This window comes from Penicillium longicatenatum (genome assembly GCF_028827895.1).
Source record: "Penicillium longicatenatum strain IBT 33135 chromosome Unknown contig_2_segment0_segment0, whole genome shotgun sequence".
Lineage (NCBI taxonomy): Eukaryota > Fungi > Ascomycota > Eurotiomycetes > Eurotiales > Aspergillaceae > Penicillium > Penicillium longicatenatum.
Window position 1 is genome coordinate 2,995,455 of NW_026643120.1, and position 13,895 is coordinate 3,009,349.

At 49.3% G+C, this 13,895-nt stretch overlaps 4 protein-coding genes across 4 annotated transcripts; 2 read left to right on the forward strand and 2 right to left on the reverse strand.

The window, feature by feature from the left end:
• Positions 1 to 3,546: 3,546 nt before the first annotated feature.
• Positions 3,547 to 3,999, reverse strand: N7484_003638 (uncharacterized protein; the record flags this gene model as incomplete). Its single annotated transcript, XM_057114058.1, has 1 exon — positions 3,547 to 3,999. The coding sequence occupies one exon, from the start codon at positions 3,997 to 3,999 to the stop codon at positions 3,547 to 3,549; it is 453 nt and encodes a 150-aa protein (XP_056974198.1).
• Positions 4,000 to 5,362: 1,363 nt separating this feature from the next.
• Positions 5,363 to 6,833, forward strand: N7484_003639 (DHHC family palmitoyltransferase; the record flags this gene model as incomplete). The annotated part of the gene is made up of 5 exons (XM_057114059.1): positions 5,363 to 5,474; positions 5,545 to 6,034; positions 6,082 to 6,205; positions 6,260 to 6,300; positions 6,353 to 6,833. The coding sequence occupies 5 exons, from the start codon at positions 5,363 to 5,365 to the stop codon at positions 6,831 to 6,833; spliced, it is 1,248 nt and encodes a 415-aa protein (XP_056974199.1).
• Positions 6,834 to 8,222: 1,389 nt separating this feature from the next.
• N7484_003640 (uncharacterized protein) lies at positions 8,223 to 8,598 on the reverse strand (the record flags this gene model as incomplete). Its single annotated transcript, XM_057114060.1, has 2 exons — positions 8,223 to 8,348; positions 8,404 to 8,598. 2 exons carry the CDS (start codon positions 8,596 to 8,598, stop codon positions 8,223 to 8,225), a joined length of 321 nt encoding a protein of 106 aa, XP_056974200.1.
• A 2,348-nt stretch (positions 8,599 to 10,946) lies between these two features.
• N7484_003641 (uncharacterized protein) lies at positions 10,947 to 13,122 on the forward strand (the record flags this gene model as incomplete). The annotated part of the gene is made up of 2 exons (XM_057114061.1): positions 10,947 to 12,789; positions 12,872 to 13,122. The coding sequence occupies 2 exons, from the start codon at positions 10,947 to 10,949 to the stop codon at positions 13,120 to 13,122; spliced, it is 2,094 nt and encodes a 697-aa protein (XP_056974201.1).
• Between the last annotated feature and the right edge of the window lie 773 nt (positions 13,123 to 13,895).

The following is a 13,895-nucleotide window of genomic DNA, read 5'->3' on the forward strand; positions in this document are numbered from 1 at the left end:
TACTCCCTTTCCCGAGCCTCTCCCCCTTTCCTTACGATACCCCCATCCCCGTCCCATTGGACGTTGAGGTATTTTTCGTCTCTTTAACTTCTTCCCTTGTTTCCTGCATCATTAGCCAGCGCGGCGTTCTGCCTGCATTGAAAATTCATCGACATAAAGCAGGTGTTTCTGCTCTGCAGTCAATCGGACTATGATCTTAATCGATCTTGGTGCTGTGAATATTCCAGTACACGACAGTATGGTGCTAGGGTGCCTCCATCGCAGCTGATGGTTTTATTTACGCTGTTCAGCTTCTGATAATGACATTCTAAACCCCGGTCAATTCTCTTGGGCTCTGATTTCATGCTCGGGCTTTTGATAATGGAATGGAAGGGTGTATGATTATGACGCGCCATTATGATGCGCCGGATGGCAGTTATTGAAGCATATAGCGATTTGAATGTGAATATTACGTATTTTAAATGTTCTCCATTTCAGTACTGTTTCTGTCTTACAAATGTAGATAAGCTACACTCACCTCAGGGTGTACCTAGTTGTAGGTAGCTAGCCATCTAGGTATGTACCTACATTTATTATTGACATAAAACACCTGGGCAGTTCCAAGGTTGCCTGGCTAATTTCTGGTAAGGCACCTGATCGCATCACCCCTAAGGCGCCACGTTGTGTTTACCTGGGTTAGAAATATAGGTTGTCCCAAGATGTAGATGATCTCACAGCCACCGCGATCCAAGGATTATCCTGCATGGGGTTTATGACTCAATTTCCATCGATCTGATACGTTCCCAGCGTTCAGGTTCAATATTGCGACCACCTGCAGGATCATGAAATTCTTTTGACTCATGAATACATCTTCCAAGAATGTTCTCGATGACCCTTTGCAACGCTCCCAGGAGATCCACTGCAACCACAAGTCATGCAACCTTAGAATACCATCGATTGATGATAAATCTCCAAATACTATTTTTATTCCTGCAATCCGTATGGTTGGATCTCAAGATGTCTGACATTGAAATGATATTTCACATATAGGCGCCGGGGGCAGGGGGCCAATTTTAACGTCAGTGCATCAAAAATAAACATTCGTGCAAAACGTGTTTACCCCACCTTGTATATTAGATAAACATGTAGGTACATGCAACACATGAGCCCGGCTTTGCATCATTCCCACTCAGGCGTGCACGATATAATATATTTATGAAACATATCTAATCACTGTCGCTGACCCGACCGTAGTAACGGGTCAAGAATAGCTTGGTGCTAAGTATAGTCTCAACCTTGGAACCGGTCGGGGCTAAAAACGTTTGCACTTGGAACTGGAATGCAACATGCAGAACTTTGACATAAAGAATAAACAACAAAATTTCAGGAAAATAAGCCTCCAATAACGTGATTTTATTCTAGAATATTCGCGTCGCGCTCCGGGATGCAGGGGATGTGGACACGTGTAGATGCTCTAAGTAGGAATTCAACACGACACATTTTAAATTGATGATAACAGCTGAACCTAAGGCACTAGGCAAGTATGCTCAGCTGAACACGTCTCAAACTAGTAGAAATCAAGCCTAAGGCCTCGGAGGCTTAGGCTTATGTATGACGTCTGGCCGCCAGGGCTGATACTGATAAGCTGATAAGTGGAGCACGAGATAAACTAAGCCAGGAACACTAGAGATGCCGAAGGGGAATCAAATCGAGTAACGGTTTTATGATTAGATATTGTATTACATTAAGTGCCTCAAGGCAGATTTCATAGTTCACCATGCAGCAAGACTGAGACATACGGGGATCGGGGAAGACTGGCTGGTATAGTTCAATCGCGATCTGGGCTGCCATTGGCTCCAGGCGGGGCATAAAGGTCACGCCTCACCTTGCAAAGTGTATTTGGCAAGAGCGGCATCTCGGCAACCTGTCAACCATAAGGAATTTAATTGAACCCCGTGGGCGCGGGCAATTTTGGGTGAACAGAAGATCCCGTGCTGGTGCCCGGGGGCGCCAGTCCGCGCCTGTGCCTGGGTGGATTCTTGCGGTCAAGACCCACTTGGTGGTCTTATGTCATTGTCTACCTGTGCCTACTCTTTATGTTCAGGCTTTTTTTTTCATATATGAGCTTCAGTTATATAATTATTTGAAATACTCATAGATGAGATGTATCACAACTGTACATGGGTTCAGTCTTGATTCGAATTTTCTCATGTCTAATAACTAATTTGGACATAACAACCAAAATCATATTAGAGATCACACTGATCAAGCCATTCAACGACGTCACCGCGGCTGAGGTCAAGCGACGTGGTGGGGGGAAACTAATAGGGAAACTAAGAACGAAAAAGTAAGCTCCGCGGAGCAGGAAGGCGGGCGCAGACAAAGGGAAAACCGAGCTCGATAGTAAAAAGCGTCAACGGGGGCACGCGGGATCTGTATGAAATTCCCCGTTAGCACTGCCTCGATTTCGCGCATAAAAAATCGCCCATGTGGGCCCTTTTCCTTTTCCCTCCTTCATGGACCGGTCCGTTCTATGATGCTTTGGCGGGGCTGAGACGCGCGGGAGCGGGTTTATGTGAGTTTGACAAAGAGTCGTTTGGGGCCAAGAGTGTTGAGATGTCGAACTTGACCTTGAACATGACCTTGAAGGGCGTGGATGTAGGCGTCAATGTGGGCTTGGGGCTAGATTCCAAGGGTAAATGTGACGGACCGCTACTTTGGTAAGGGTTGTAGGGCTGCCGAGCTGTACATGCAGGAGTAAAGGGCGGTGGATTAATTTACTTTTCTTTCGCATTTCTTCAGCTTTGGCTTTGGCCATAGCTGAATTTTATTATTATTTCCTTGGGGCCAGGAGCAACAGACTAGTCCCGGGCGCATTGGCGTGGAGCACATCCGGATAGAGGATTGGTCTGGGATTGGGTGATGCAGACAGGCCTTTGTTTCCGCCCGAGCCTCAGGCGAGCGGCTGAATGGGATTGGCTGGGGCTTTGCGGCTCAGTCGCGTTACAAGGTTGTTGCTAGGTTTCTCTAGGAAAGAGAACACCCTGGTTGCAGATCCACTAGGAGTCATAGTATGACTCGACCATTTGCTGCACTGCGCCATTATTGTAAGATTTTGAATAGATTGAGAATTGGAATTGGAATGCAATTTCATTCTTTGAACAGAAAGAACCGAAAAATTAGGGCCAACAAGGCAGACAGGCCCGCCTGCTTACCTCATCGCCCCTAAACTAAATTAAGCACAGGAGTATACAGCGTCTTTCTAGCTCATCTAATCGTCACCTAAAGCGATAAACGGAAAATGGCAATGCAAAAAATCAAAATGAAAAGGGGGAAATAAAAAAAGGAAAAACACATGCACCGGGCCATGCTGAGTATCGTAAAATGCTGGACAACGCATACAGTAGGAAAAGTAAGGAAGACAAAGGGTCCAAACGGTAAAATCACATAGGTATATCTTTGACTGAGATTAGGTCAGCGACTTGGCCTCGGAGCTGAGCAAGCAGGAGAAGAAAAACCCTTACATTTCATTCGTAGTCGTCAATCATAAACCCCAAAAATGGTAGCTCACTTGACAGAAACACAGTTGCTGCAGGCCACATGTTGGCATTCGGTGCATCGTGGTTGGACGTTGTAGACTTTTGGTCCATCATTGCAGTTGCAGCAGATGTACATGTAGGTTTGGGAGTATGTTGTTGCTTGCAATCCGCCGAGTGCGAAATATGGCGGAGGTGCAGCAAGGCCCGGCCGCAATGATCGAATCTGAGGTAAATCGATACCAGCGGGCAACATTGGCCGTGTGTCGAGAGAAGGCATGTGAGGGATGTTCAAGCTGACGGCCGTTGGGTAAGGCGAAGTCTCGTGGCAGCTATGGGAGCTAGAGTGGGCGTGGAGAGAGTCCTCGACCTTTTCTTCTTTGCAGCCTCCGCAGCGTTGTCTGTTACAGCTGATGCAGGAGACGTAAAGGGCCGCGTTGTGAGGGCCGAAGGAGCAATGGCAGCAGTACCAAAGCGAAGGCATTATTGTGAAGATTGATGGATCGTAAGATTGTAGAAGTTTTGTTCGGTAGTGAGGTATCGGTACAAGAACAAGAAGCAAGAGCGAGACTGTATATAATCAAGTGTGTGGATCGAGGCCGGTAGGATTCGATCAGGATGAATTGACTTGAGATGGATGAAACAGAAAAATCAAGAAGGCATGTGTGATCTATATAGGGAATTAAAGAACACGAAAGAACAAGACAAGGACGTCAGGCAGCGTCGGAGCACTGTGGCTATTCCTAGCCAGCCCCGGTAGTCTGCCTAGGGCACCCGTATTGGGACATGGAACATTCACCCGGGCACGATCTGGGGCCATGAGTAACGGGGTCCTAATTTGCACACCATCCCGGGGAGAAGGCCCCGAATGAGGGTCCCGACATTGTGGCTTGTAGCCTAGGTGTTTTGCCAGGGTGAGAAAGCCCACTTTTTTGTGCCTGGATGCCGTGAGGAACTGTGATCCATGGGGTTGAGGTTGACTCAGGGTGGATTCCCCACTAGCAAGGCTGCATTTCACACCGTCCCGCAGGGCAATTTACCCAGGGGAAAAGTAGACTTTTGGTGCGTCGATTGTGGCTCGGCAGTGCCAAAGAGACGGTCACGGTTAATGGAGATCATCTCTCCACGGAATGTCAATGGCCTCGAACTATTGGTCTCCACTATTAACAGGCAGAATACCAGCAATCCAGGCATCGGTGACTCGATCTTTAAAGAGTCATACTCAGGTGCAGGCGGCTAGCCCTGTTGCCTAAGAAATCAGTCACCAATAACATCTTGAATGTTAATTTTTTGTCATAGATTCCAGCTCGAGGAGTTCGTGTTCTTTTGCTGAGATTGGCATTCTGATTTGAATTTCCTTTTTTTTCTCACCCTCTGTCCGTGCCAAACATCGGGATCTCTCGAATACCCCATTTTCTGCTCTCATTTCTTACCTTTTTTTTCTTTTGTTCCTATACAAGTCTTTGGCCCCCTCTACAAACTTGTGGATTTTCAGGTACCGCGATTTTGACCAGGGTACAAAGATACTCCAAAAAATACCACAACATTACGATATTACAGTCCGCTATGATCATATTTGAGCCTCACTATGATCATGCATGCCTTCATTTCCCCGGTCGCAGGCAGCATTAATATTTCAATATTTACTGGAACGATGTTCGGTCCACCGTTCTTCTCAGACCCAAAGACCGCAACCACGGGTGGTTGGATTCCCAGTTTCGGTTGTCTCAAATGATTACGTCAGGGGCCGGAACCTCACTCCAAGGCTTCAACGCTTCATCGCTTCAACCTTTCTTTCCTATGCATATCTCTTAGTGTTGTGGAGGCAGACGCATTTTGGTTCTTCGATGGCGACCCGCGCACAGAAGCGCGTGAACCTCGCGGTTTCCAAGATCGTTCCACCCGTGTTGGTCGGCTTTATGGTTTATGCCTCCTACGCGGTCACGAAACCATTATGCAGTGAGTGGTGGAGCGCCTAGCCTGGACCCTTTGAGAACCTTGGAAACTAATCAGAAACTCTCTGCGACAGTTGACTATCTTATCCACCCTTTACCTTCCTATAATCGAAGCTCTCGGGTTGGCGCTGGCGCCGCAATTCTCGTCATTTACTACCTTCTCTTAATACCCATGTTTGGAACCTATATTCGACTTCTTTATACCGTTGTACGGAATCCTGGATATTTGCCTCTCGGGCCCGAATGCTTGCAGGCAGACGCGGCCGAGCAAGACTCGAAGCCCTCGAACAAACGACCCGGGTGGTGGAGATCAAAGTCTCAACAGACAGAAAAGGTGGACGAGGCTTCGGATTTGGAGCACGGAGGGAAGAACTATCATGGTGGCCAAGGGTCCCAGGGAGATGCACTCAGTCTGGAGAGCTTCTATATGAAAGACGTCTTTGTGTGTCAGGACGATGGGCGACCTCAATATTGCTCCACGTGCTGCCAATTCAAGACTGATCGAGCACACCATTGCCGAGAAATCAATCGCTGCGTGGCAAAAATGGATCACTTCTGTCCTTGGTAAGTTGACGTTCAGCTTCTAAATTTCAATTGCTCATTGAACATAGGGTCGGCGGCGTTGTTTCGGAGACAACCTTCAAGTTCTTCATTCAGTTCGTGGGCTATACGGCGATTTTCTGTATATTTGCTCTTATTGTATCTGCATACTTTACAGCAGAATTACGCCGCAACGTACGTCCTCATGCCCTCCTATTCTCGTATCAATTACTGACTTTCTTTGGCCAGACGGGAGCCGTGAACCCGCATTGGTGTGTTTGCCTTGGACTGTAAGTTATAGTGTCCATACATACTCGAACTACGCACTAAATACTTCTTCAGCGGCGCATTCTTTGGCTTCTTTACCGGTGTCATGACCCTCAGCTCTCTCCAAATGGCCATGGTGAATGTTACCACAATCGAAAACCTGAGCCGTCGATCGCGCGTCTGGACACTCGCCATCCGAGTCCCCGAGCCTCTTCTTGACCGACTCTGGGTCAGCGAATCCGCATGGGCTCCTACCTTCCGCATGGTCTCATACCCACCAGAAGGAAGTATATCACCATCACAGCCCCAACCCAGCGATATCTCTACAACAGCACGCCACGTCTTCGCCATCCTGCACACTAGCCCAGGCGAGAACCCTTTCGATCTCGGCATTTGGAAAAACCTCCAACAGGTCATGGGTTACAGCCTCACAGACTGGCTTCTTCCTCTGAAACCGAGCCCTTGTGCCGACCACACCAGCCAGGAAAGCGCCTTCGCTGTTGGTCCCGTAGTGACTCGACTAAAGCAGGAAGCGGGCTTAGTACCGCCACACTAGCGAATTTTTGGCCCCAAATCAAGAAATCAGGAACATAGCTCTAGAGGATGTAAACATAGAAACTGATCTGTGCTCATTTTTACTTTGGCCCCCGTTTCTCTGTCTTCACATCCCCAGTATAGGTTATATTCTGGGGAGGGTTAAAAAAAGAACAAGCGCTATACCCATGCGTGACTCTGACTCCACCCAAGCAAATCAACAATGAAACAACTGGTACCTTTCCCCTGCAGATTCACGTTATTTCTTGAAGATGTTCTCGCCCCATGCATATTGTAGGGCTGAAGGCGTAATGCATCTCAAGAATTACAGGGATCCGCTCAACTAGTGGATACTCTGTTTTTCTGCTGACTTTCCGACAAAAATAGGATTCAACAAGAATAGAAGAAGAACGGCCACCTTGAATGTTGACATCAGACCAGATCTCATTAATGGTCATCAGCCCGAACATATCTATCCTTAGAATCATCGATGATCAACTGACTCATCGCATTGCAGTCCTGCCTTGGATGGCCTGAACGAGGCCAAACTCTGTGAATGCGAAGATGGGGCGCTGGGAATGAATGCAGAGCCAAGATTGGACCCCACGCTAGCCTTCGCACAGTCCACATGCCGCCATGCTCCGAAAATCATGTGAGTTTTTGATCCAAAAATAACTGCCTGAGGTTATTCGGATTTTACTCTCGCCGCGGGTCTTTTTGTCATTTCGTCCTTTTGTCTGAGGATCTCGTGAACTGGGACTTTGGTGGCGTTTGTATAGTTCACGTGGGGAATTTGCCCGAGTGGATCGCGCGGCCTCCCGGGCGTGGACTGAGATGGTTAAGTCATGGATTTAGCGGGTTATAGCGGGGAAATTGAGTGGAAAACCAAGATTGAATCATTAATCAGGGCTAAGTCTGTTTGATTCTGCCTTGTCAGGTGTAGAGCCCTGGCAAGCACTACTGAAAGTCTGACTGGCTTTCTTGGATCACAAATTCTTCCATCGGTACGTGTAGAGCTCTTAGTGACCGAGAAGCAATACTTGCTTTGAAATGGATAGATTGGACGGAAATTGAAGGATTGTAGATCAAATGGTTAACTCCAACTTTGTTCCAAACACCTCCAATCCAACAGATGACACCAACCATGCAGTAAGAGACAGACAAAATAGCAGACCTGAGCAGCCGATATAAAGTGAACACCAAATATGAAAGCGAGAATGATAGGGTGAAAAGAAACACAGCTCTAGCCATTAAGGGATAAAGACAGAACCCAGCAAATATCGAATACGAATACCACAGGGAGAAAAACCAAGCATAGACTTCCAAAGGCGAAACCATGATGCCTAACTCCAGTCAACCAAGACATGAACCATGAAGAAGTAGCCGTCACGGGAACAATCCCCGTGCATGATTAACAGATCCAATCCCAAAGCGCCAAGCTTGTCAATGCAAAAGCGGATGGCAAGACCTGCTTAGGCAGGTCCGCAGGTGTGGCACCGTCCATGGTTGCAGCAGGAGCATCGTTCAGGGGACAGAGCTTCACTGTTCATCTGGCCACAGGCACAGCAGGACCAAAAGCCGAGATGGCTTACCGGAGTTCCAGAGGTAAGTTGACGGATCCCGAGGGCATTGTAAGGGGAGCGAGTGCGATCAATTGAGAGATGTGACAAGTCGGCATTGGCTAGACTGCGAGCTTGAGCGGCGTAGCTGGTTAATTGCTCGACGGAGGTTGCCATGCCGTTGTAATTAATGCTGGTGACTTCGAAAGGATATGCAAGAGAAGACATTATGTGTCGTATATGTCAATTTCGTTGAATCAATAGTATATGGTAAGGGATTATCCAAAATGTATCAATGTACAGGCGATGCGATAAAGCTCCTCAAATGTTGAGATCGAGCGAAGTTGCTGGCTGGACGATCATATTTGACTGATGGATCTAGAGGACTTTAAATATTATTGAAAATGAGGTTCATGATGGACCTGAAGATCACCCTCACCCGCACCCTTTTGCTAGTAACACATCGAGGGAGCCACTTTGAATAGCCACAGCGCCTGCAGCTATTTGTTGCCTGGGAATCTCCCGGCAACGAGGCCGGGCAAACTTCATCGGGGCGAGGGCAAGCAGCGGGATCAGTGAAGCAGCCATCCAGCGGGCAGAGCTATGGGGGCGCGCTTGCAGTATATGCTGATCGTGCATTCTTAGTAGCCTGGAGGAGCGAAGAGTTACACTGCCGCCCACGCCCAGGTTGCGTGCGTAGCAACACAGTTAGATAATCAGGCACCGCCGCACTGATGCGCTGGACATCACAAGGGTGGATATTAGTGAATCTCATACAAAACACCCAGAGCAAGATACCAAGTATTTTGCCTCGCACGGGTGCACAAAATTGCAGCCTGCCTACCTACTACAGGTACATACTTGGCAACTCAGGTTACTGCCTCTCAAACGTGATGTTTCAAGATTTGCCGTGAGAGACTATAGCTGTGAGTAAACGCCTTTCCAAGGGTCTTCGCTTTGGATGACATCCACCAATGACCGCTTGTCCCACTGTCATAGTCCCGGGTAAACAGCTTGGCAACCGTGCATAATTCGGCGCTCCCGAGCGGCGCCGGGCCAGGGGTCAAGGTAACGAGCTGGGGCTAGGGGCTTGAAATTGTTCTCGATGATGTCTGGTTACATCGATGTGCTGTAAGCTTTCTGGTTGGCTCCCTTAGGCCCTAGGCTCGCCTTGACGTGTCCAGGCAAGGCCTACCTCCCCCTTGGGTTACAGGCAAATAGATTAGTGTATTTGCCCTGGTCCGGGCGAATCATGACCCATGGCAAGATTGGAGCACATCATATGTTCGAAAGAGGAAGGAGGGGTTAGAGGGGGATAAAGTGGAGGTGGAAAAGGTGTATACCATTCGAGGAGATCGCCGTTTTCCTCATCTCAAACTTCCAGAAAACGGATTTCCTCAAGGGGTGAGAGCGGGCCAATCATGGTGCTCGGGTTTATGGACTTGTGACCAATCATGAGAGCTTCGCCAAAGCCGATCGGATCTGGTCTAGGAATTATGGGGATCTTATGGAGCCGGACGGAGTATAACCCTATTGTTATTGACCCGGAAATTAACGCAGGATGCGAATGGTCGGTGACTTGTTTTCTATTAGGGTTCCGGAGATGCTTCCAAGGTTTCCGCGGACTAGTGCCGTTGGAGACTGGGTTATGTGGATTCTACAGCTTGACCCTGAATGTTGAAGTAATTTAATTGTGATAGATTCTAGGATTTGAACTTTGACCAACTCTTCGTTTCATGGGAGTTTATGCTTATCTCAGGTCCTAGGTGCGGTTGAAAGCCCTCCAGCTTCATTATGTCATGGAATCCCGGATGACACTGTGAAATGGCAACTCCCCCCAGGTGACGTTTGCCCGGGCGAATTAGTGGATCAATAGACAGAGCCGCAGGATTGACTTTGAGAGAGGGAGCTTTCGGCATTCGGGGGAAAATCGGAGAGAAGAAATCCCCATGTAACGCGCTGGATCCATGGTTTCAGTACGGGTCTCCAGAGTTCCACTCATTCCTGTACCGTGAATCAATGATCTACCCGTTAATATGAAGACTGTTTCATGAGTACTTTTGTTCGGAGAAAGTTGAGTTAGCGTTGTGCAGTTGGGCTGCGAAGAAAGTGGGGTCTTTGTCATCGCGTCGCCCACTTTTGCGTCATTGCCCTCTTTTCCTTCTCCTTTTCCTCGTTTCAACTCTTCACCTGTGCTTGAATAGACTCAACTTATCCACATCCTTCAGTTCCGAATTGATCAGCTCCCCATCACGTTTGTGACGTACAACGTCTCGTCGTTGCTTTTTCAAGCCGAGTGTCCCGCTTCAGCTTGCCTTGTCGCCTTTTGTTATTTCTATCAAATTTTGAAAGCTTCCGAGGTTCAGAGAACAAACACCCCAAAGAAAATATAAAAATCCTTCGGTCTCACCTACTGGTAGGTATTTCCTTTGAGCTTCCTAATGTCTGATCATAGCAAATGTTTTTCTGACACTGCCCGCGATCACAGCTATTGGAAAACACCGAGCCAAGGCCTCGGCCTTTCATAGCATTCCTATCGTTTTGGGAATTGCGTCTACAAATTTATCGAAAGGGTCATGAGCTTCTCAACCCAGCACCGCAACCTTTCCCCCAGCGGTGGACGATACCATGTGGCTGGCCCACGAGCGTCCACTGGCATGGTTCAGCTTGGCTCCTCCGTCGACCCCTACGAACCAACCAGACGCCATTATGAGCATGATGAATATCCCTCTGATGCAGGCTACGGGAGTGCCTACAGACATTACCCGATTCGCCGATCGCCAGTAGAGGCCCGGCCAGTTTCGACGCAGAAAGTCCGGGATTCTGGTCATTCGACCAAGCGAACGGAATATACCATCGAACCTCAGTCTCGACACCGGAGCAGGAGCAATACAGCATCTGCTGTTGATATCTACCACAATTCTGCTCATTTGTCGGTGCCCTCACATCATCATTCAGTCCACTCTGTTCCTGGCCGTGATCTAAGTCCCCTGCCCACTGATTCGGGCCACTACGTGATGCCTGCTCATCATGGTGGACATCGTCGCTTGCATAGCACTGACTACGCAAGTGACACTGGTCGTCTGGATTCGCATGATCGAATTAAACACCGATCGAGTCGCCATGGGTCACACCATGGTCCTCCACCCAGCGGACGGCGGCGATACCCCGCCTACGACGGTATCAAGAAGGGCGAGGACATTGACAACTACCATGCTTATTCCTACACGACACCTCGAGAGCAGTTTGACCGTGACTACCCAGTTCAGCCACGCCATCCTGGGGGTAGAAGCTTGATAGATCGGCCTGTGAGTATGATCATGGACGACGAGCATTCCCAGCGGGTGTCTCGTAGGGATAGACTGCATGGTCCCCCGCCAACATCCTGGGGAATGGATAAGCTAGACTGGGAAGGACGACCCCGCACTGGTCGGGCTGACGACCATTACCGGGATGGCTCTAGGTCCAGGGGCCATGACCGTTCGCTGGTCGCAGTCCCACACCTGTCAGACGATGATCATGATTCCTATAGTGATGGCCACCGTCGTCGTCGCCGGCACCGTAGATCTCATCATGAGAGTGACCGGCACCGCCATGATGACAGGTCTCCTCGTTCCCACCATAATGGCGAAAGTGAGCAGGCATTGGTAGGACTGGGAACAGCTGCCCTGGGCAACGGCTATGCAGACATGTCTGATTACGACCACCGGCCATCGCGACAGCACAGACGCCCACGCGAGCCAGAGCGCGACCTTCAGCCGCCACAGTCAACATCTCGGGAATTAGTCGATGAAACACCGAGCCCTGAAAGAAAGCAGCTTTTCCTCGAACCAGGTGACCATCATCGCTCTCGCCGCAGTCGATCTCGCAGAAGCTCCCATTCCCGACGGCGCAATGGGGAGGAGTCGGATTGGCTCACGGATGATGAAGATCTTCGCAAATATCAGCGTGAACCGTCCGCAGCTCCGCATCGGAAGCACAGCAGCGAGGATAGCAGCGAGGACAATCAGGCAACCAGGGGACATCGTCGTCCACGGGAGCGCTCACACGTGCGGTCACGCAGTCGATCAATTTCAAATGACAGCAAGGAAGGAGGAAAGAAGGTTGTCGCAGTTGACCCGCCTGCACAAAAAGAGCCTGATACCATGCCAAAGGGAATTCTGAAGAAACCTCGTCCAGCCTTCCCTGAGGAACCCAATCCGGTGCGAGAAGGCGTGGCTCCTCTGTCCAAGGACGCAGACAAGCACGGAATTCCACCTGGAGCTCGTTGGACCAAAATCGATCGGCGGCTAGTCAATCCGACGGCATTGAGACTGGAAGGCATACGGTTCGAGGAGCGGCCGGATTATGTCATTGTACTAAAGGTCTTGTCGAAAGAAGATATTCAGAAGCTCGCGTTGGCGACTCAACTAATTCGAGGTAAGCAACTCCTGAATGAAAAAGCTCACAGCTCTTTTCTTTCATCGAAATTGTGAACGATAGTTACTCACTGTGAATATAGATGCCCGCCACAAGGAGCACGTGCGTGACAAGCGTCAGCACAGAGATGAATACCAGCGTGATGGCCACTACAACGATTCAACCTCGAGTGATGATGAGGATGAGGACGACGAGCCTTTGAAGATCGAGGCAGCCCCGGGGACTGAGCCCCAGCGCCAGCACTTGTCATTGCCTGAGCGTCCTCGATCCTCGAGCCACTCCGCTCATGAAAACGCGAAAATGAGGATGAGCCCTTCTGCTGCGCCGGCGTAGAGAAGGGCCTATCATGACGATGCCCCAGATAAAAAAGCAAGTTAAAGTCGAAATGTGAATGAATGTGTGCGTTGTGCGGCTAGGAGGTTTTTCGCGCCGCGCGAGACGTCGCAGCGAACTAGTCCTCAACCCTAGTCAAGCGCCTAGCCTAGTCCACCGGGTTGAAACCCCTGCAGTTGTTACGAAATATCCTGTGTCCTCCCTCCTGTACGCCGGTTACTTGCGCTCCTGTACGATTAGAGCGCATGGGTTTTCAAATCCAGAGACACTACGCATAGAAGGGACTCCGCCGAGCCAGTCTTTGCCATTGACATGCTCAGCGAAATAGAAGTTACGATTTTCTTTGCCTTTCCTCACGATCCTGAGACTGCTCTGCTTGACACAGAAGTCATCTTAGAAACGAGACTGCAGTACTCTCTAGCCTGACGCATCCACGGCATGCTTAGACAAGTATTCGAGGCGAGCAGCTGCCACTTCAGCTCTGTACAACCATCAGCAGCAATTTGCTGTTTCAGCTGCAGAAGATGACTGGATTTCTATCCCCATCTACACAGGTGACTCCTGCCACAGAATGTAAACCACATGAGTCGACAGAAAATCCCGCAAACACCATACTGCGCAGCTGAATAGAATCGAATCGAGCCCTCAAGAAAAGCCGGAGACTCCGCTACCTTCCACATCCTCCCGGAGTGGAAATTAGCACAGCGTTTAACGAGACCGCAGCACTCTTCTTCACTCTCCCATCACAATCCACGCCTGATCGGCGTTAACGA